Source organism: Catharus ustulatus, chromosome 2 (assembly GCF_009819885.2).
Source record: "Catharus ustulatus isolate bCatUst1 chromosome 2, bCatUst1.pri.v2, whole genome shotgun sequence".
In the NCBI taxonomy this organism is placed as follows: domain Eukaryota; kingdom Metazoa; phylum Chordata; class Aves; order Passeriformes; family Turdidae; genus Catharus; species Catharus ustulatus.
In genome coordinates this window covers 106920897-106942162 of record NC_046222.1, presented here as the reverse complement: position 1 = coordinate 106942162, position 21266 = coordinate 106920897, and the positions used below count along the sequence as shown (strand labels likewise).

The following is a 21266-nucleotide window of genomic DNA, read 5'->3' as shown; positions in this document are numbered from 1 at the left end:
AGCTTTACAGTAAGCAACATATAAATGGGGGTAATACTTCTGAAAAGGTTTTCTTTTATCATTATTCATTTTTGAAAAGCTTTTATTTCTACTCCATCAGGGCTAGAATGTATTTCATACAACCAGTTTTACACCAAAGCAATCAGAAGTGGGGAAAACACTTTAGAAAATCTAGCCCATTCAATGCCTTCCATGCTCAGCTTTCCGTACAATGCATTTTGAAGTGCTTGGTCCTCACCACTTTCAAATGCTTATTGTCAGCATTGACTCAGTTTTAACAATGAGGAAAATGAGGGAGAGGCTGGCTTCAAACAGTGTATTTAATTTACTCTCTGATGTGATTTATTCTTTTAATTTTGCTACTCTTTTCCCAACATATGGTGGAAAAAACTATTTAAAATACTATCTGGTTTAATTAAATTTCAAGGACATAGATGATTAATTTTACGTATAGGATAGAGAACATCAGAGAAATTTTCCTTTTAGTGTTCATAAGCACAAAGTTAGAAACCCGGAATCAATTCAGACTTGAATGCAAAATGGAATCATTAGGGAATGGACACCAAAATATCTTTGGAGATTTCATTCTTAAATCATCTTTATGGCTTTGAGACACCTCCCATCTCTCAGTACTTTACATAATTCATGGTGTGGTTTTGCAGACAGTCATGCTTACATGCTTTCAGTTCTCTGGAGTCACTGAGCATGTGGATGAAGATAGTTCAGCTCAGGAACATATTTGGACTTTCAAATCTCCTTTGGTTCCTCACAGAAGCCTCTTACAAAATTCAATTCAATTCAATTCAATTCAATTCAATTCAAATTCAACTGTGAGGAGATGAGAGGGAAGGTCCTTTCATAGATTAACAGTTTAAAAGGCAGTAGTGGAGTCTAGGAGTAAAAGATCGATTTCAAAACTGGGGGATTCACTGGAGGGGATCTCTAAGAATCTGTGTGAGAACGACTCAGAGGAATTGAGTTATTAATAAGCTGGGACAAAGGTGTAATAAGCAGGGGAAGGTGCACAGATGAAACACGATATTCAAAGCAGAAAAAGCTAAGCCAGGCTTTCCAGAAGGATACTAAAAGATGAGTGACTAAATAACAAAACTGCAGAAATTAAATACAAGGTTAATAAGTGCAAGGTAAAACATTGCAGAAGATAACCCTAATTACACATAGATAGTAGTGGGATCAAAATGGCTTTTGGTTTTTTCCTCATTTTTGAGTTTGGGAAATTACCACATATCTGAGTCTGACATTAACCCTCTGCTAAACAGCAGTCAGGAAATGGACAAACAAAACAGAAAGAGCCATTCTGCCATTTTATCTACTCACAGTGTGATCAGTTTTTGGACACAAGAGGTATTTGTAGTCATTCAAGCCTAGTGAAGACAGAGTTGAAGTAGATAAAATACAAAACGGGGCAGAAAGGATGATGAAGGCCTTTTCTTTTGCATAAGGAAAGAAAAAATAGATGAGATCTCCTGAAAAGCTGTATTTGGAAGGTGATATCACAGGATGCTAACAAACTTCTCTGATTTCTTACAGCCTGAAAAGCTCTGGATCTCAGCTCACCTATGCCAGATGTCATTCCCACTTCTTAATCCAGACTTCAGAGGAGCAGAAGGTGGTGTAAAATCGTCACCTTCTCACCTCAATCCTACCCAAGGTATAGATCAAATACTTAGAATTTGGTTTAAATACAGTTTTTCCTAAATATTCACCAAGATGTTTAATCACAAACATAATCAATCACTGACCAATCCTACTGCAGAATGTCACTCCGTCACGTCCCATCATTCTGCACGTGACAGTGGCATTCACCCTGTTCCTGCCTCTATCAAGAGTGATTTTCCTGCTCACTGGGGTTTGCTTTTGCTCTCATTTGAGCTCCCATGCCTTATGGAATCTAAGTAAAACAGACCCTGGATTATAAATAGAAGTTTTAATTAATGGAAGAGAAATTGGCTATTGTTGTCTTTGGTGAGGGTTTCCAATAGACAAATTTAGGTTTGTTTTGGAAACCTGTGTTTAGTAGTATGTTCTGTCTCCAATAAACAGCAGAAAAATCTCTGAAGCATGAGTGATTTACTTACACAGTCTGTAAGAACAGCAAGTGAACTGTTGTTAATGCAATAATGAAATGGTAGTTAATGCGGCTTCGCCCTTTTCAAGTAGGAATTGAACATTATCCAACTGAAAGAGTAACATAATTTAAACATGTTGTGAGTACAAATATTTTCCCGGCTTGAAATATCTATAAGTAGAATTGAAATTTTTCAAAAATTACTTTGTTAAAGACTATACAGTTGGTAAGGGTGAGTGGCTTGTGAACTTTTTCTTTAGAAAAGAAAGGCTTCTGTCTCTAAATTTTGCAACAATTTTGCAAAAAATTCTTATTAAATTTCAAGTTTTATATATGATATATTGAATAGTTTCATTTTAGGGGAGGAAGAACCAGGTGAACTAGTGTTTTGCAAAGCACCATAAATGTTATGGCAGAGAGTCATTCCTCCTAAAAAACCAGCAGATTGATTCCTGACACAGTCCTGGTTTCTTGTTTCCCTTTATTTTAAATAACAGTAATGCCTTAAAATATCCAGATACAGTGATCTGGGAGTCTTATAGGTATAATTTGACTGGATATTAAATTCTCTCAGCACAGTAAAGTCTGGAGACTTGACTGCTCTTGGGTAACTTCTGCCAGTCTCTCTCCAAAGGAAGGAGAGATTGGCCAGTTTATCAATGGGAATGGCACATTACTCTGTTTTACATCAGACAAATACATGTTGGTGACCTAGATTTGAAGGATAATCTGCTCTGACCAGAAATCTGTTGGATAAAGGGGAACTGACTTCTGCTCATTCTGTCTGCATGCAGGGCTGAGTAAAATGCAAAGCTGATGTTTAAATATGTGACTATTTCAGCCAGAACATGAAATAGCTCTTAATGGGCACATCAAACTAAACAGTGTAAAGCAAGAGTACATTTGCTAAAATATTAGAAGATCAAAAACCTAAAACACCAATGGAAACGTACCTAAAATTCACTTACTCCATTTTCTCTTGCTTTCTGCAAGATGCCTACCTCAGGAGAGACGAGTAGACTCTCACCTTCCTCCTTTCATCAGTGTTCAAGCCTGAGCCTCAGACTTCAGTCCTCATCTTCCCTGAAACTTGCTGCAGGGTCAATATCACAGGACAAGGGCACACGGTGTCCCCAGGTGGGTGACAGGCATGGAGGAACTGCCACAGCAACATGTGGGACACCATAGTGCTCAAACAGCCCAATCACAGACAGGAATATGTGAGCTACCCCCCACACAGGATTTTTCTCATCAGGTTCTCTGGTCCTTTTCTCAGAGCAGATACTTTGGGGAAGATGATTTTTATCACACCTTTATGAAATTTCTCAATGCCCTTTTCCTTAACTGCAGGTATTCTAGGAGACTTGGCTAGACCCCTCCTGTGCTCTTGGCTGTGCCATCTCAGAGTACCTCATTTGTCAGTCAGTCAAAATCAAAAAAGAAATAGATGTTCATGCAGGGTGTATAAACAGCCCTCATGATTGGATTCATGAAGATTACCCTCCAGAACAATATTGCTGGGGATGTTTTATTGCTCTGGTTTTCGTTGTCTCAGCTGCCCCATTCCTTGGGGCTGATGTGCAGCCCACGCTGCAGGCACAGTCCTCCCTGCCTGGGAGGGATGGGGATGAAGCACTGGGACCTGTGACATCCCTACACTCTGCTGACTTCTCCTTCTTGGTGCCAGGAAGGAGCAGAGGAAGGGGACAGGGTAAAGGGAAGCAAGAGGAAAAGGTTTTTTGCCTCTCTGGTGATGGATTCTCTCCTTCAAGCCATTTTCTACAACAAACACCCAGAACAAACCCCAGCAAATGCAGACAAAGTTTACCAGGGCTTTCTCAGACATTCATGCATTTAATTTATGCAAACACTGAACAAAATGAATTAAATATTGCAAATTACATTAATAATTTAAATTATGTAGCTAAAAATAGTCAAGAATATTTTAATAATCTTACAGTGTTCACATGCAAATTTTATAAATTTGGTCGGGGGAGATTGTGGGGGGTTTTTTGTTTGTTTGTTTGTTTTTGGTTTTGTGTGGTTTTTGTTCCAGAGGGGACAAGCCGTTCTTTTCCAGCTATCAGTTCTTAATACCAGACTTCCAATAAATAATGTTTTGGGGTTGACTTTATTTTCTTATCTTCTATTGCACAAGTTACCTTTTCTGGCTTTCCATATCATTTATTTCTCATTGTTAGCCAAGATCTCCATCTGGATTTCTCTAGCTACTCTTGCATAGGTCCAAAGCATCATTGAGTTTAAAAAAAAATAAATTGCCAGCTATCTGCCCTTCAAACTTGTTTCCAAAATAAATTGTTGCATCTTAGAAACATCTTGACTGTTTGAATGTATTAGAAATTTGCTACACCTATAGACTTCTGCATTTTCATTTTTTATTTGCTTCTATGAGGGTTGCTCTATAAAATCCTGATATTATTTATTCTCAAGAAAATAAACATTCATCATGAGGTAAAAATCAATGACACTCAGTGCTATAGCAACTTGACAGTGCAATGTCTACATGGAATTGTTGGGGTGTTTTTTTCTTATCTGGTAAGTAATAAGTCCACAAATTCTAGAAGGTCACTGGAAGTATGCATGCAATGAAAATTAAACAATATTTCATTTAAAATGGGTTTGATAGGTTTTTTTTTTACTGTATTACACACACAGAGAGTCTGCATGCATCCATCCATGGAGATATATGTACCTACATATAAATGTGGCCATCTACTTAATCTGGTCCTCTAATGTATTCCCTGAAGGCATTAGTTAGTGGCAAGTTCACCTAGTGAGAACGTTTTTATTCTATTTTAAGATTAAGAGCGCTCTCTGGAGAATTTATCAATTATTAATTTTTTATAACTTCTCCAATGCTAACTTTTACACTAGCTTTTCCCCTGCAGGAGTTCTGAGGAGCAAGGATACAGAACACACAGGCAATGGTCATTAAACCTTCCCAATCCTCTCTGCCCATAAACGGGCTCTTTGGTGGGGTGCTGGCATTTCTCCAGGAGGGCCATCTGCCCTGGCAGTAACTAAGCAACAGATCTCCTGGTGATGGCTTTTTATTACTTGGCAAAACTGATAAAAGGATAACCTGAAACAAGAGATTTAACTGTGTATGAGAGAAGTCAGTACTGAGAAGCACAGACAGATGAAATGTGGAAGCATGGCTATAGCACTGGAAAAGGTATTGTTGGGAAAAGATCTCCGATGCTTATCTGAACTCAAGTTTTGTTCAAGAGCATCAAGGAAAACGGACAAAGAAACGGCCCAGTTAATTTACCTAAAAGCAAGCACACAAGGATAACACAAAAGTAAAAGCCTATCTCCTCTTTGATGCCTCATTCTCACTGTTTTCTTTTATGTGGCCTATACCTTCTGCTTGAAAAATTCAGGTCCTTCCTTAAGTCCTAGCTGCTCTGGCCCTTTCTGCTCTTTGCAGCTAAATTATCTTCCTCCAAAGAAAAGGCAAGCCATAAAAGCAGAACCTTGCCAAGACCACATTTAAACTGAGAGGTATTCCTCTCTTTTTAAAGAATAGCTAGATTTTGTTTTCTTCTGTTGGTTTTTTTGTTTTGTTCTGTTGTAATTAAAACCTTCTGGTTTTGGATATCCTCAGAGTTGAAAATTGCTCAGAGTTTTCAGTATCATAAAGCATTTTGAAATGTGATGCTTCTCATTTGATCTACAGCTCATGACACACAGCCTGTCCCATCACTGGCACGGAAAGCTGAAGATTAGAAAGTGTGTGGGGGCCCATGCAGCAATCTGCGACTGTGTTCTGACCACCCAGAACACACAACATGAACCCTTTGGAGGCTTTGGAAAATGATCACGAGGGCTACAAAATCAGCACATGGAACATCATTTTTATTCTAAGTTTAAAGCTCATAAAAAAGAGTTGTTTGTGCATAGCACAGGTTGTTCTAGTCTGCTGAAAACTGAGTAATGTGGTAGTAAATGCAAATAGTAATAGATTAAAGACTTGGCATGCTCCAGAATACTCCAGTGACATGTCCAATCACAGCAGTACCATCTGCTTTTCCTTATATATGCTAAATTTATAACAGTCTGCTAATTTCTGTAAAAGTTTACTCATCAGTTTCAGGAAATTATACTTAACAGACATGCAATATTTGGGCTTTGTGACTTACTGTTAGCAAACAGTTAGTAAAGGCCTCTTGAGTTACTCATCTCTATTCTTATACAAAGGACTTTAGAAATCAATAACATTGATTATGATTCTTAACCCCGAAGGACTGGCAGTGATTTGCAATTCAAATGTTAATTCCCTAAGTTTTTGTTCACACTCGAATTTTGACAGACCCAAAGGCAATCAGACTTTCACCTGGAGCTTGGAAGGCAGTAAAACACAAGTCTGGTATTGTACAGCTAAATTAAAATTATCTCTTTCTGCTTGGAGTGGAATATTTACTGGGTAGGTTAACTGTAACTTCTCTTCAGGCAGTGTTCAGTTTGACCCAAGGAGACTGCTCAATATTGCCAATATCCCCCTCAAAATTTCTCACTGACACTCTGAGACAGAAAAATAGAAAACCAGGCAAGGAAAGGCTCCCTTCAATGGCCACCTGGGCTTTCCACGAGTGTTTTGCCCTGTTGGTTTCATGGCTGGATGTTTTACTGATGATAGTGGAGTTCATTTAGAGTGTCTCTGCATGGTGCTGGCTGAATGATTTCTTCACACAGGATGAAAGGCTGAGTTATTCAGCAGGTATTTCAAAGTGTGAGACCATTGAACCATCACCTGAGGGAACAGTGGTCTAGAGGATATTTTAAACATGTTTGACACATTTAAATAGATGGTTTCAGCTTACCATTTTTGGAATGAATCCTAAAATAAAAGTCACTATAAAGAATAAAGCAATTTGTTTTGGATGATTAAGAGGATCTGGCTCATATATCCAAAGTGTGACAATTCCTATCACATCTTCATTTCATTTTATAGGAAAGAAATAAACTGGCTTTCATTATTGTTCATACTGCTGGTGCTATATATTTGACATGATAATCTACAGTATTAGTCAGTAAATTGACTCACTGGACTGCCCTTGATCATATGCTCCATTTTCCCCTCAGCAGGGCTCTCTCTAACAGCTATATATAACCAGGGAGGGAAAAAAAAGAGATGGTTCTGTCTTAGATCCTTATAAAATGATGCTGCGTTCAGTTTTCCTGTTGCTTCAAAGGTTAGAAGCGATGTGATCTTTCCATCGTCACAGATAATATATGGCTGCTGTTTGTCTGCCTTGTCAGCTCCTCACACAGAAATCCAATACTTCCCTCTTGTCACATATTCATTTCAGAAATGTTTTCTCTTGCAGGCCTGAAATGAAATAGTCTCTGTATTCCTATCTGCCAGTTTTCAAGCCTCGCCTTGTGTGGTCCCTCCTTGTCATACCACGGTTGTCACATTAGCAACCCACATGAGTACTTGCAGCAAATTTAAAATCTCCTGATTGTAATTAAAATTCTGCATGCTTTTCTGTTAAATAACATAAATCATCATGCATCCTAATCCATAGCTCTGCTCTTCTGCCACTGTTTTAAAATGTCTGATTACTGAGCTAATTGCTCAGGCAGGTTGTTTTTAGACTGTATAATGCATTCATGGGTTATATATCTCTGTCAAAAAAAGTATTGGATTAATCTTGGCTCCTCATCTACATTTTGAGAAATTGCTTCCTCAGTCCAGACAGAAGTTAAAGTCAGGGACAGCCTCTATAAGGGGCTAAAGGGTGAAGGGCAGCTGAGGAAGGTCCTAGAGACAAAAAAGCAGACATCTCAGCAGAAGATTGGCATGAGTTACAAAACACAAACTTGTGTATTTCAGCAGCATATCTGCAGGTGTAACCTGTGTTACTGCAGAAGGAAGGGGAACCAAACACTGTTAGGTCAGAAAGAGCCCATCACTATTCCTGTCCAGAATGGTAAATAATTGTTCAGAGTCTTTTTTGCTCACCTTTGTTCCAGAAGTACTTGCAAGTCAAAGAGAATTACAGGATGTAAATCAGAAATACTCAACTATGGGTCAGCACATCCACAAAAAAATATAATTCAGCTCACGCTCTCCCTTAGGAGCAATCCCTGACAAATCTATTTTAAGCTCACTCCTGATATATTTGGCACAGTACAGAAGAATGTTTAAAAGCACTGATTAATATTTTCATCAACTGTAAATTGTCCAGGGTACTGCCTGGTGCTGGCTCTGCCAGCTGGCTCTCAAGGACTCTTCTGGTCCTGTTCCCTGCCATCCTACAATTCTGTTTTTGTAGTAGTTTGAAGAACAGAATATAAATCAATAACTGTCCAGGCCAAACAGCTTCTCTAAATTGTAATGCTTTAAAAATGCAAAGAGGCTAAAGTCTAAGCCTCTTTGCTTCGAAGGTTTGAAAGCTGCCAGCAGAAAAGATTCCCAGATTCATATGGCACCAATTCCTAAGACATCTTCACTTTGAAATTGAAGGCAGGAAGTGAAGACTTATGGTAAAAGAAATGTCAAAATTTACATCCCACCATGTCATACTGATTGACCTTTTGGCACCACTGTACTCCTGAGGTATGGTGCTTTTGGCTAAACAACTTTCTGCCTCCCCTTAGATGAATGAGACCTCACCATGGGAGGAAGGGGTTCTTGTTTCATAGCCAAAGGATGCAAATATTTGACAGACTCACAAGAGTCAGGTATGGCAGTAAGGAACATACAGCAATGACAGGAAAAAAGTGAGGTGCTAAGAACACTGGCTGGGATGCCACATGCAATTACAACATCATTAAGCTTCATGTGGGCTTCAAAAAATATTTGTGAAATAGCAGCTGTTAGATTCAAACACAGCATCTAGTGAAAAAGATTGCTTGTCATGGTATAAGTCTGATATTCAACCCCAGCTACACAAATATCCACAAGAGGACTCACCAAACAAAGAGGAAAGCAGTAACAGCACAGAGAAGTGTGACAAAAGCATCAGTCTCCATGCATCAAAAAGTAAAATTCAAATAGATTATTTTTACAACGAAATAACACAATAAAAGCCGCGAGGGAAAGTGAACAAAGATCAAAGAGCAAAAAAGAGACAGGCAACATAAACAGGCATCCCCAGTATCTAGAAGTCAGAAAAGAGCAGCATACAGCACCAGAGCATCTTAAAAGAGCTGTCATGTATTTGGGGAAAAACATCCTTTGTGAAAACTTGAAAAAAAGCAGTATTAACATTTAGAAAGCAAGACAACATTTTCTGTGCCTGAAAAATCTATCCTCTCTGGACTTTTTTATTACTTTTTCTTCACACTCCTGTTTCTTCCCTATGAAAAAAAGTACATTTTACGTCTTCATTGCATGAACATCCAGCACAGGTAACAGCAAGGGCAGAATAATAAAAGACCAACCCCTTAGCAAAAAAATACAAAACTGGCTCCACTAGAGTTCATGACAGACAAATCTAGGACATCTTCAAGATAAGGAAGAAAATGACAGTGCTCAAAGACATTTTAAAAGAGAACTGCAACAGCTAGATAATCAATTACTTCTACATAAAATCTAAAGCCAAGGTGAAGGTTCGGAACAGCAGCACTGACTTAGCATTTAATGATTTCCTTTTTAAAATGTTTTTAATTATGAGACAAAATAATCTTGTTTTCCCCATTGCTTTTTCTTCTTTGCAAGGGCTAAAGACCACCAGTCAGCCCCCAACCACCATCTGAGAGACCTGAAATGGCAGAATGAAATGGTCTTATTCTAAATCCCTAAATGTGCTGAATTTGTTCCTGCTGTTGTTTGTGTAATTGTGCAAACAGTAATACATCAGACAAGGAAAGAAAACTAGCACAACTACCTCTCCTCCTTTCTCTTTCAACACTGCCCTCCTCGCAGGCACAGTCACTGAACTCAGGGTTACTTTGCTCATGACAAATACCCACCAAACACTGTGAATATTGCACTAAGGTTTGCAAAAACATTAGTCATCCCGTTTGCTTTCATCTAATACACAGCTTTGGTTATTTCTATTTTTGGATTCACCTCACACAAGATCTTCCTCCACTTCCAATGCCCTTTCCCTCCCAGCCTGCACTCCTGTTGGCTCCAGTGGCCATGCATACTCCTAGTCCCACAAGTGCTGCAGACCTAATATGAACAACTCATAGCAAGTTTTAGGGAAGTATTTTAATAATTCATAAATCATCACATTGAACTGACTGCTCTATCCATAAATAGCAGAGGCTGCTCGTCACAAAAATACCACCTCTGGTTTAGAAAGCCCTTGAGCTGCAAAGTCCTGGAGCCCAGGGGGATGCATCAAGGACGTGTTGCTGCCACACAGAGCTTCCTGTGCAAGGCAGAGCCCTGGTCCAACACAGGACAGCCTTCTTGGAGTTTGGCATCTCCAGGTGGAGCTTCCCACAGCACAGATGTGGCCAGTTGTTGAACTGCCTCATGCATTTCAAAGCTACAGTGGATATTTAACTCATAAGTCTGGATTATGACACAAATAAATGTTCCTATCAAATCCCTTAGGTTTATGACAATAATGTTGCATGTTTAGCTTGAAAAGATGACAAGTCTGTTTTTCCTAAGATGTAACCCTGAAAATAAGAACCTAAATTCAATGTTATGCCTTTCCACAGGCATTACTAAAACAATTGTTTACAACCATTTAAAAAATTAATCTGTAATAGAGATATATCTTATTTCTGATAGGAATCCAGTTTTATGGGGTCCATGATAAGAAATTAGACATTTTCTAGGTAGAAAGGTAAAGCTGAAAACAAATGCTACATGAAAAATACAGTGAGTAGGTTGAAAAACCAAAAAAACAGCTTTGTAAATGCGAATGAGCATCCAAGCTCATGCTTGGTAGGAAAGAGATGAGAAGTAATTAAAAGAGAAGCTATATGGAGTAATAATTTTGAAAGTAGTAGGTAAATTAAAAAAAAAAAAACAAACCCTAATCCTCTTAAATTTTGCTGGAGAACTCATAGCTAGAAATATTGGTGAGGCTACCTGGAGCGAGAAGCATGATACCCAAATGTAAGATGCTCAAAAGGAGAACCAGAATTAATAAATTCAGGAAAGCTGAAGCCCAGGCATGGCAGGATATGCCAATATGTGGGAAAATAGGCAATTACTAAGTAGACAGGTACAAAAGAAATCCAGAGACCTCTGTAGGAAATACATTGTAAAAGTAATGTAGGGAGAATAATATCTAAAATAAGTTATGCCTCCTCTGCTTTTTTGTCTTGGGCACACACACACATACATGTGTGTGTTCTCAAAAAAATGCCTCAGAGGTATTTGTACCCCAGGAGGGCCCTGTCTGATGGAAGATTAGCAGTCATTATGGTCAAACCAGGAAATTGCAGTCAAATAGCTGCAAAATTTGCCTCTGTTCCCCTGGAAAGACGGGGCAAGAGTTTGCAAGTCTAGAAAGGGCATTGTCTTCTGCAAGGGCCACTGGGAGGTTATAAGTAAAACACATACAGTCTATTAGTAAGGCAGGACTGAACAAGAGCACAGTGATTTTCAGAAGACTTGATTATCCACTCATTGGTGTATATGGCACCCACTCTGGACATGCAATGAAATGCTTGCACCAAACAAATACCCCTTAATTCATCAAACTAGGTAAGGAATGGGGAAAAAAAGAGCATCAGGACCTTGAAGGACTTCCAGACAGAAGATACCAAGAGCTGTAAAAAAGCATCCTGTGATGCACAAGTTATCTCTATCTCACCAGCCTGTAGTGGCATCACACTTGATTAGACTTGCTAGAATTTCTCTTGCCTGTGAGGATCAGCACACAAAAAAAAGCCTACAAGATGAACATTCTGCTGGTGGGGTAAATGAGTAGGCTTGGTGTCTGATCCCACTGAGGAAGTCAAAAAGAAAGCTGGCATAAGTTAAAAGACAACAGATAGATAAATTTCATGGGAAGTTTGTGCTAGAGACTGTCAAGGCTGCTACTTGCTGATGCCTGTAAGACTTTACATCCTGAAGAGGAAATTCACAGCCTTCTTTCCTGGAATGATGTGCAAGATTTCACATTTGTGCAACTCAGATAATCTGTAACGAACAGAGTTTGTGATCTCTATTCTGAAGTAGTTATTCTTTTGGCAGATGAAGATTACAGAGAACCTGAAAGAAAGTCTCCACCACCAGCATGCTTGGGAAGGCTTAACAGAAAAATGAATGAGTCAGTCACAGGCAGAGCACTTCCACATGACTAACAGAAAGGGGTATATCAGAACACACATGGAGAACCACTTGAGGAGAGTGAGGTGAAGCATGAAAACAAAGGTGTTGTGTCTCCTAAGAGTCTTGTCATGTTATTGCAGAGAAAATCAAACCTTGGACCCTTGATAAAAAACTTGCACTTGTGCAGGTGGAGTATTTGTAGGTACAAATGCACACACAGTATCTGTATGAAAAATTACATGTACAAGTTAGAAATTAAATGACTTTAAGAGTTATGTCCTTGCTCATGGAGAAGTTACAGAATCAATGCAGAAATTCACAGGTAGGATTCTGGACTTCTGGCACCTCATGTGTATTGGCAAACACAGCAGCATTTTCTGACCTTTCCAATCTGTTTCTTCAGGAGCTAAAAACACTCTGACATGTTCAGTATGCCAGATATATTCAAGCAGCCACTGGAAAACTGAGCTTTTCAATAGTAAGTCCTTCTTGACATTGACCCTGCTGTAGTGAAGATGTATAGTGTGGGAAGAGCCAGTGGACAGCTCTGAGAAACCATTGGGAGTTCACAGAGAGTGGAAGCAAGTAAATTTTTAGTGACTTATGGTTCGGCTTGGCATGGAGTTTTCAGTGCTCCCAACTCAAAATGAGTCTGAGGACTCTGGCAAGACTCTGCAAGAAGTGGTCAGAATATGTAGGGTTTCCAGGTGTTTATTCCTTCCAGTGTAACGATCCCTAGCCCCCTCCTCATGCTGTAGAAAAGAAATTCTCCTTCCTCACCTATCCATCTACTCCCAGTAACATGGAGTGCAAGATTACTGTTGTCCCCCCCTCCAAAAAATACAAAACAAAGCCCACAAAAACCCACCAACCCCCCCAACACAAACAAACAAACAAACAAACAAACAAACAAACAAACAAACAAACAAATAAATTAAAACATCAGGCCACAAAAGTAATGCCCAAGTACAAATTATCATATTACAGTAAACAGCATCTTTCTCCAGCAATGGTTCAAGAGAAATAAACACTAAATCAAGCCATATGTGTCAGAATCAGGCTCTGAGTGATCAGTTTGCCATAAGAAAAGCTGTCAACTTGAACATGAATGACTATACACAGGGCTGATTTCCCCCAGGAAATAAAAAGGTGGAGAAATAAATGGCTTCACACCACTTTTTAAAAATTACTGTAAAAACTGGATTTTACTGGAACCCATGAAGTTTTTCAGACTTGAGAGAGAATGAGATTTCAGCAGTCTGGTTAATACAATTTAGTTTTGAACAATGTCATTTGGACAACATCATTACAGAATGCTTCACAATTAATTACATTCAAATAGCAGCTTCTATCCCCTGTGGAGAATGGGATTAATTGGGTCAGATGTAAATATGCATTTCATGGATCCTACTGAACACTTGCCCATCTCACCAATTTACCATGTAATTTGATACAACTGGTGTAGTATGCTCTGGAGATCCACAGGGCGAGCACGGCTGCTAGTGAGGGTAGGAGCACATGGATACAGAGTGCTGGCATTCTCAGCCTGCCTCATGCTTGGCTCTAACTGCTCAACCCCTTCACTCTCTTGTAGAAATCCTAATTTATATTCACTAGCACTGAAATACTTTGCTGTTGAAAATGGGGCTTAGGACAGAACTCAGAACTGATATGAAACATCGCGACAGGCCCCTGGCAATGATGGATCAGAAACTTTCCCCTCCTGGTGTCCTCACTTGCTCCATTGGAAAGAGGACCTGGCCATCACAGCAATAAGAAACAAGGCTTTACTGGGTCCTGACTCTGGGCATGGAAAGAATCAAGAAAAGTCACCTACAATAAAATAACAAAGGAACCAATCTGGGGCGAGGTTGTCTCCTGTGCTACCTAAGCCTATATCTTGGGATTGTGATGGTTTTTCACTCTCTTTCTGGAGTCTTGGGTAGGGGTAGCTTAGGATAAACATACTTCTTCTGAAGTCCACTTTCCTTTCTTTTTTTATATTATTAACACATATTTGACAATTTTTTCACTGCCTTTTTTTTTTTTCCATGAAATGATGTGGGCCACAACACATCCAATGAAAGAATCACCATTTCCTAAAATAATCTGGAAAACAAAAGCTGGTGCCTGTGGCAGATGGCTCTTGAAAATATACTTGTTTCTTTAAAGCTTCAAAAATAAGAACACCATTTCCTGTGTCTTTCTAACTTCCTCTGCCCTATTTTCAGTTTGCACTCTCCCCTAGGTATAATAAGAAATAAGACATTTGCACCCAGCTGGAGAGTACCTTTCATGAGCTGGAAAACTGCAGAGTTCATTTTTGGTGGGCCTCCTGCTGTTCACGAGTAACTACCAGGACAAACTGACTCGAGTGAAGTGCAAACTTCAGTCCCTGAGGCTTGCCAGTTCAGAGCTGGTCCTCCCAGCCACTGCATGTTGGGTAGGTACAAGAAATGACTCAGAGTCTCTAAAGAAAAGTTCCACTATTGAGCAAACAAGAAAAAACTTTATCCAATACTCCTGACTTTTCCAGTCCTACCTGTCCTATGTGCTACAGCACACATTCACTTCATCACCCCAGACTGGAAGTACTCTAATATTGCTGTTCTGTAGCTTATGTTCTATTCCTATCTTATTTAACCATAAGGAATAATTTGCTTAAGTATTTGCAAGCTGGGCAACACGAGTTTACTGCATCATTTCCTGCTTGCTGCTTTGGTGCCATGCATGGTCCCTCCAGTTTCTGTCCCCTGCCCCAGAGTGCTCCTTGCTGTACCACTGATCAGTTCAGTGAGAACAAAGAATCACGATTCTGCAGCCTTACCTACTCCCCACCAGTTATCCACCTCTCTGGTTTCCATCCTTTCTACACTAGACGTCGTTTCCCTATTCTCATTTTCTGAGTTTCTTTTTTGGTTTGTTTGTTTGCAGTGGTTTCTTTTTGGTTTGGTGCTGTTTGTTTGGGGTTTTTTTCCTCCATGAAATTCTAAGGTTTTTTCTCATGATTTTGTTCTTCTGATTTTTCTTCTACTCTGTTACCTGGATTCCATTACTCCAGTTTGTGCGCTGGCACTCTACCCTCTTCAATTATTGTTTAGATATTTGGGACTTTCTCAGGAACTGCTATGACATGTTCCATAAATTAGTCTGCCTTGGTTTGGCCATAATCTTTTTTGTGTCTGAGGCAATAAAACACAAAAAATTCAGTAATTTGTTTAGAATTTTTAACCTTCAATAAGGGAGGGAAAAGCTTCCATTTCACGTTCAATCACCCTTGCAAACAGGACACTATGAAATCCGATTTTTCTCTTCCAGAAAGCTTAGTCTCTCCAGGTCAGACTGCTCTTATTAGAATTTTTTGATCTATTGCTTGGATACTACCCCCATGGCTGAAGTGCTTTTTGTCCTACAGGTTGCTCCTTTTTCGGGGACTCATGTCTCTAGATTTGTGCCTGCCTAGAGCCAGACTAAGGATTTATATCAAGATAATTTTCAAATTTGAGATGATATTTTTTATAAAAATGTTTAAAGCACATGTGGTATGTCCATTTTACAAAAAATACAGATACTTCCACTGATATTAACTAGAGCCATTCCTAGTTTATTCATGCTCAATATAAAAAGACAGACAAGGACATTCAGGCGAAGCCACAAAGTGACATGCCAACACAATGCAATGAATTGTGTCTCTTGTTTAACTACAGCTAAATATTCACTGCAGTTGTTTGTGGGACTATAACTTCAAGCTAAATGATCATTTTGGTGTATTTATCTTCTACTGGATTTTTTTCTGCACAGTTACATTAAAGTACTGATGCAATTGCCCTGGAGAAATAAAAGTAACCTCAGTATCTTGAAGGTGTTTATCTACAGCAGAAGCTATATGCGCTTTAATCCACTAAGTAAGCAAGATGAGAGAGAGAGAGAGAGAGAAAGCCATTCTAACTCAGATTCCTATTTTTCACAATGAAACTCGTGTGTTTGGGCCAGCTCAGTGAGTTCCAAAAATAGCTCAGCAACAGGGCTTTCCTTGAGCACTTCCATTATTCACATGATGCGGCACCTTACATAACGCGGAGCACGCATCCTCCCGCCGATGCGCTGGGCACGGGTGATAGCAGCAGACATTCCCACCAGGGACAGCACGGCCAAGTGCTTTAAAGGCACTGATTTTTTTCAGTGGGCAAATCTAGAAAACCTTAGAAAATTATTTGTGGGTCTGACAGAGGGATTTCAGTATGATTAAAGCAATAGAGAGGGCCTGTTAAAGCAGGTGTTACTCAATGCATGTCTCTTCTCCTTTTGAGAGATAGAAATACTATATTATCTCAGTAACTTTGTTTGGGCACTTGTGGTACTTGCTTCACCACTGGCAGCTCCATCCAAAGGCCAACAATTCTCTGAAGCATTCCACCAGGTGCTTCCAGCTTTGCTTAGAGTTATCCTTTGCTTCTGTAATCACTTAGTCCTGGTCCCAGCTATTTCATTTCAAAACACCATTTGTGCCTCCCTTTGCTAATCTGCATGCATATGAACCCCCTTGGCTGCAGCATTGTTATTTGTATTGCACTGTGTTCCCTGCACATGGGATTAAATCTGTCACATCTTCCAGCTGCACAGTTTTTCATTCAAGCTATAATGTATTGCTTTTAACACTAATGGTCCCAAACTTAACCTCTAGTCTTGGTCACAGTGGTAACCATCACACATATAATTTTGGAAGTTATCTTTGAGATGATGATATGAATACTTGTGTACCATGACTCATTTTGACCATTGATCATATAAAATAATAACTATTGTTTTCAATAAGGGATGATTGAACCTGTGTAAACAGTTCTGCTTTGCTGGAAGCCCATCATTTTGAAAACTAAGAAATCGTGTTTGATTATTAAAAATCATATTTTAAAAATAAGTTGTTTTCTTTCAAGTAATCTGGCACCATAAAAATTTTATTTTAATATAATGAAACTTCGCTACGTCCTTAGTACCATTAGACTCCTGGCTTCTGCAGCCTATACTCTCTCTATGTACCATGATATACAAAAAATAGGCAACCATTTCTCTCAGCAATGAAGCATTGGCTACTGATGGGTGTATTTAACTTGATCAGAAAGACTACATGAACCTTTAGGGCAAACTTGGAATGCTTCCTCCAAGAGAAACTGTATGAGGAAGACAGACAGAGTGGAGGATTGATTAACCTGAGGATATAGGGATTTAATGTGTGTGGAAGATGCCAAATGGTTCAATTGTGAACCTTTTCAGATGGTTCATCTGGGATACAATTTCTGGATGATCAACAGTACAACCCAGACTTTTCCTAGAAAAACATTAACAATCTGATGGTTTACTTGAGAGTTTTGATGGTCTCCTAGAACATCTGATTTATGCACTGCTCTGAGGGTTGCAGCACTAAGAACAAGACCCAGCACAGACAATAACAAAAAGCAGTGCCAGCGATACAGGCTTACAAAACTGAGAACAAGTATTTTGTTGTTCTGTAGACCAAGTTGCAAATCCAGGAATCAAGGTGTGATTCAGCACCTTGAGTGATGCAGCATCTTACACTGTCTTCTCTTGACTACGACTTTTACATTTGCATTCCACATCAGCTTTGGTTCAGTGAGCAATACCTCAACAAGTGAAGTTCCCTGTGGCAGCACAGGCTCTGCTCCTATGGTCTCTTCTGAGCACAAGCATCCTTCTCTTGAGCAGAAAAGTACTAAGCTGCAACCATGGTAGCATTACTCCAGAAACCTCTGCCTTGCTACGTCTCCTCTGTTGACCTCTCAAGTGTGCATCACTTATGTGATGGGAGTTCTCCAGGGGAAAACAATGCCAGAGCAGCTCCAGCTCTTAGGGCTCTGCAGCAAAAGCACTGCAGTGACACGGTCCCTCTGTGTACTGTCCTGGCTGTCTGTGTAATGCACAACATTCTAAAGGAGAAGAGAGGTTTCTGCAAGCTTCCCTAAAGGAGGGGACAACCACAACTTACACAAACTTTAGCTGGATTACCAGCACTTTGTGATTGGTGAGATATGCGGCACTCAGTACTTACCTGGATGGCTTTTGTAATTGCATGGCATCAGCTTTTCAGTGACAACATACTAATACTGGTCATATCTCCTAGAGAGACCCTGATATTTTTCTTTTTATGTTCAGTTTTTGCGTATGTGTAAATACTATGAATTCCCTTTAGAGTGCACAAGATTCACTGAAATCATCTTCATCTTATAATAACATGACTTTACAGAGCTTGATCAAAGTTAGAGACCCTTTACAGCTCAAAAGTGGCTCAGACAATGTTTTTGTTCTGGAAAATCAGGTCCTGAAAGATTAAAATCCCAGTCTCATTTTATTTAAATGAACCCATTTCATTCCTCAGCGAGTAGTAGCAAGCAGTGAACTGCACTCTAAGCTCATTTCTTTCTCCATCATTGATTTTATTATCTCCACAACTCACCCCTAATCTGGATGTATCAGCTGCTATCATATTGCTTCTGATCTGCTACACATTATACTGTGTAAAAGATTTCAGCTTCATGGCTCTTCTCCAAGCAAACAGAAAGAAACCAAGGAAATACTTTTTTCATTCATAGCTACTCATACTCATACTCATACTCTAAGCATGGCTCAGGACATCATGATGAGGAAGACTGCAGGTTGACAGTTCAGGAATAAATGCCACATCAATAAAAACACATTTTGTTATACATACCACATTCTGTTGGAATATGCTTGTCTGAAAGGTGACACAGTGTGGGATTTACTGTCTCAAGGCATTTCCTATGGCCCTCTCCCCCCAGCACATACACTCTATCTTTACACAGGACCAAGCTGCTGAATATGCATGCACTTTCCTTAAGAGGTTTAGTCCAGCCACAGTAAAAAGCAAGCATAAGGATGGGCCATAAGAATGCAGGACATGAAACTGCTGCTCATGCTGGGGACAGTACTTTGTATTTTGTGGGGGCATTCAGTGAAGAGAATGCAAGAGACTACTAGTGATGCCATCAAAATGGTCCATTTTGCTGATTTATGGCATCGTTGTGCATCCTAAAACTCTCTTGCTTTCTCTTTCTCACTAGAGCTTTACCCTCAAACTTGAATTGCCGATCTGATTCACTGTCCCGTAAGCTGATGACTCTTTGCTCCGCAAGCCATTCATGCGCCGCACGGACTCAACGCTCTCATTCCCAACAGTCACAGTCTGTGCCTGGACCCAGTGTCAGCATAGACAGCAGCAGCAAGAATGGGAATACCACAGCAGTAACATGACGACACACACACACAACAAGCAAAGAGAAGAATGGCTTGGTTAGAGAAGACCATCATGCAAAACAATGAGATTCACTATCAAGGCAAAATAAACTGAGAACATTGTGAGAGACAAAATCAAGTACAGAGATGCAGAAAATACCTGCAAAAGAAACTGCCTTAGTAACATTGCTCTCTATTTTGAAATTCATGCAACCAGAGTCATAGGAAAAAAGCAAGCCTAAGCAAGTGGGTAGGTGTCTAGGTGTCTTACTCAGCTGCATATTTCCCTGTATTTAATTATGTCGTTGCCTATTTTGCAAAGATTCCCTGCACCACCTGGCTGAGGATAAACACAGTCTTCTGATGATTTGGTTTTAAATAACTTTCTTTTCACAGTCACCAAAATAACAGTTGTTGAAGCAGATAAATGACCACTTACATGGACCAAAAATCTCATAAGCTTGAGTAATGTCACTGGATACTGCTACTTACCAAGGATGGCTGCTTACCTACTTGTTCACCTCTAAAAAACACCTTGCATCCAAAAATGAAATTACAGTGCCATACAGAAGCTTCTGCTGCTGCCATGCTGGGTTTGAAAACAAAGGCTCCAGTGGCAGTGCATAACTGCCAGTAGACAGGCAAGCATCTCTGTTCTGCTTTCTCCTGTAATCTAATCTTCACTGGAATCTCAATTCATCTGACAATAATATTAAACCAGAGAACAGCACTGGATTTCTTTGCAGAGTATCCATCAAATATTACATTAGCTACAGAACATTTATTAGACAGACCCGTCAAACCACAAATGCCCTGTGACATTGTTGTCATCCCTCTTATAAAGGAAACCATTATTTGTGGCTTGAAGCATTCATGCAGCTCAAGCAAATATTTACTTCACCTAGCAAATGTATATGTAAGAGTTTGTAGTTCTACATTCCCTAGACATGGGAATGATCATGACTCGATTAAAACTCAATTTAATGTCTACTCTTGTCTTCCCGTTTACTGAAAAAAAAACCAAACCAACTCAGGACAGATGGACAGACTTCCTGAAATTATTTCTAGACTGACATCTAGGTTAAATCCAAACAGTCCTCTCTTCTACATTTCAGTCACTGGTATAAACTTATGTGATAATGACACTTACAAAGAGGTCTTTTGCTAAAAATTTGAAGTTTTTATCAGTGACAAATGATGTGAAATGATAGAATCCAGAGAGGAAATTCTCCTAATCCTTCTTTCTAAAAATGGCCATGTTTTGTGGTTTTAGCTGGGAAAGACACCAGTTGCTGGTGGTCTAAAAGTGAGGGCAGAGCTTTCAATCATTGCAATGGGCTATCCTAGGGAATCTCCCATTTTAGCATAGCTAGCTAGGGCAGAACTAGAACAGACAGATCTCAGGCATGTTCTGATGACAGCACATCTGGCAAAATATCATTCCTCTGTCATTGCATCCAACAGTTCCTTATCCAGGGGTGGTGCCACATAGTAGCACAGTATTTGTAGAGGTCCAGCTGCCTCAGCAACTGCACAAAGAGAAGAAAATTATTGGAATTGATGACCAATTACTGACATTTGTTGATAACTTCATAAACTGCAAATGAACACAGCAGACAATTATCAGCTCTTTATCAAGGAGCAAATCACTCAAAAGGAAGCTTTAGAAAAATACTCTCCTGCAAGGACAAGAAG

At 39.5% G+C, this 21266-nt stretch overlaps 1 protein-coding gene across 6 annotated transcripts in view; it reads right to left on the bottom strand.

Moving 5' to 3' along the window:
- GLRA2 (glycine receptor alpha 2) overlaps nt 1–21266 on the bottom strand; it is a 122190-nt gene that overhangs the window by 6129 nt on the left and 94795 nt on the right. For 4 of the 6 annotated variants that reach the window (XM_033051228.1, XM_033051232.1, XM_033051229.1 and 1 more), the window contains exon 9: nt 19408–19527. The exons of the other annotated variants lie outside the window; for them this stretch is intronic. In XM_033051228.1, the coding sequence (XP_032907119.1) occupies nt 19408–19527 (120 nt within the window). The remainder of the gene's footprint in view (nt 1–19407; nt 19528–21266) is intronic. 6 annotated transcript variants of the gene reach the window in all.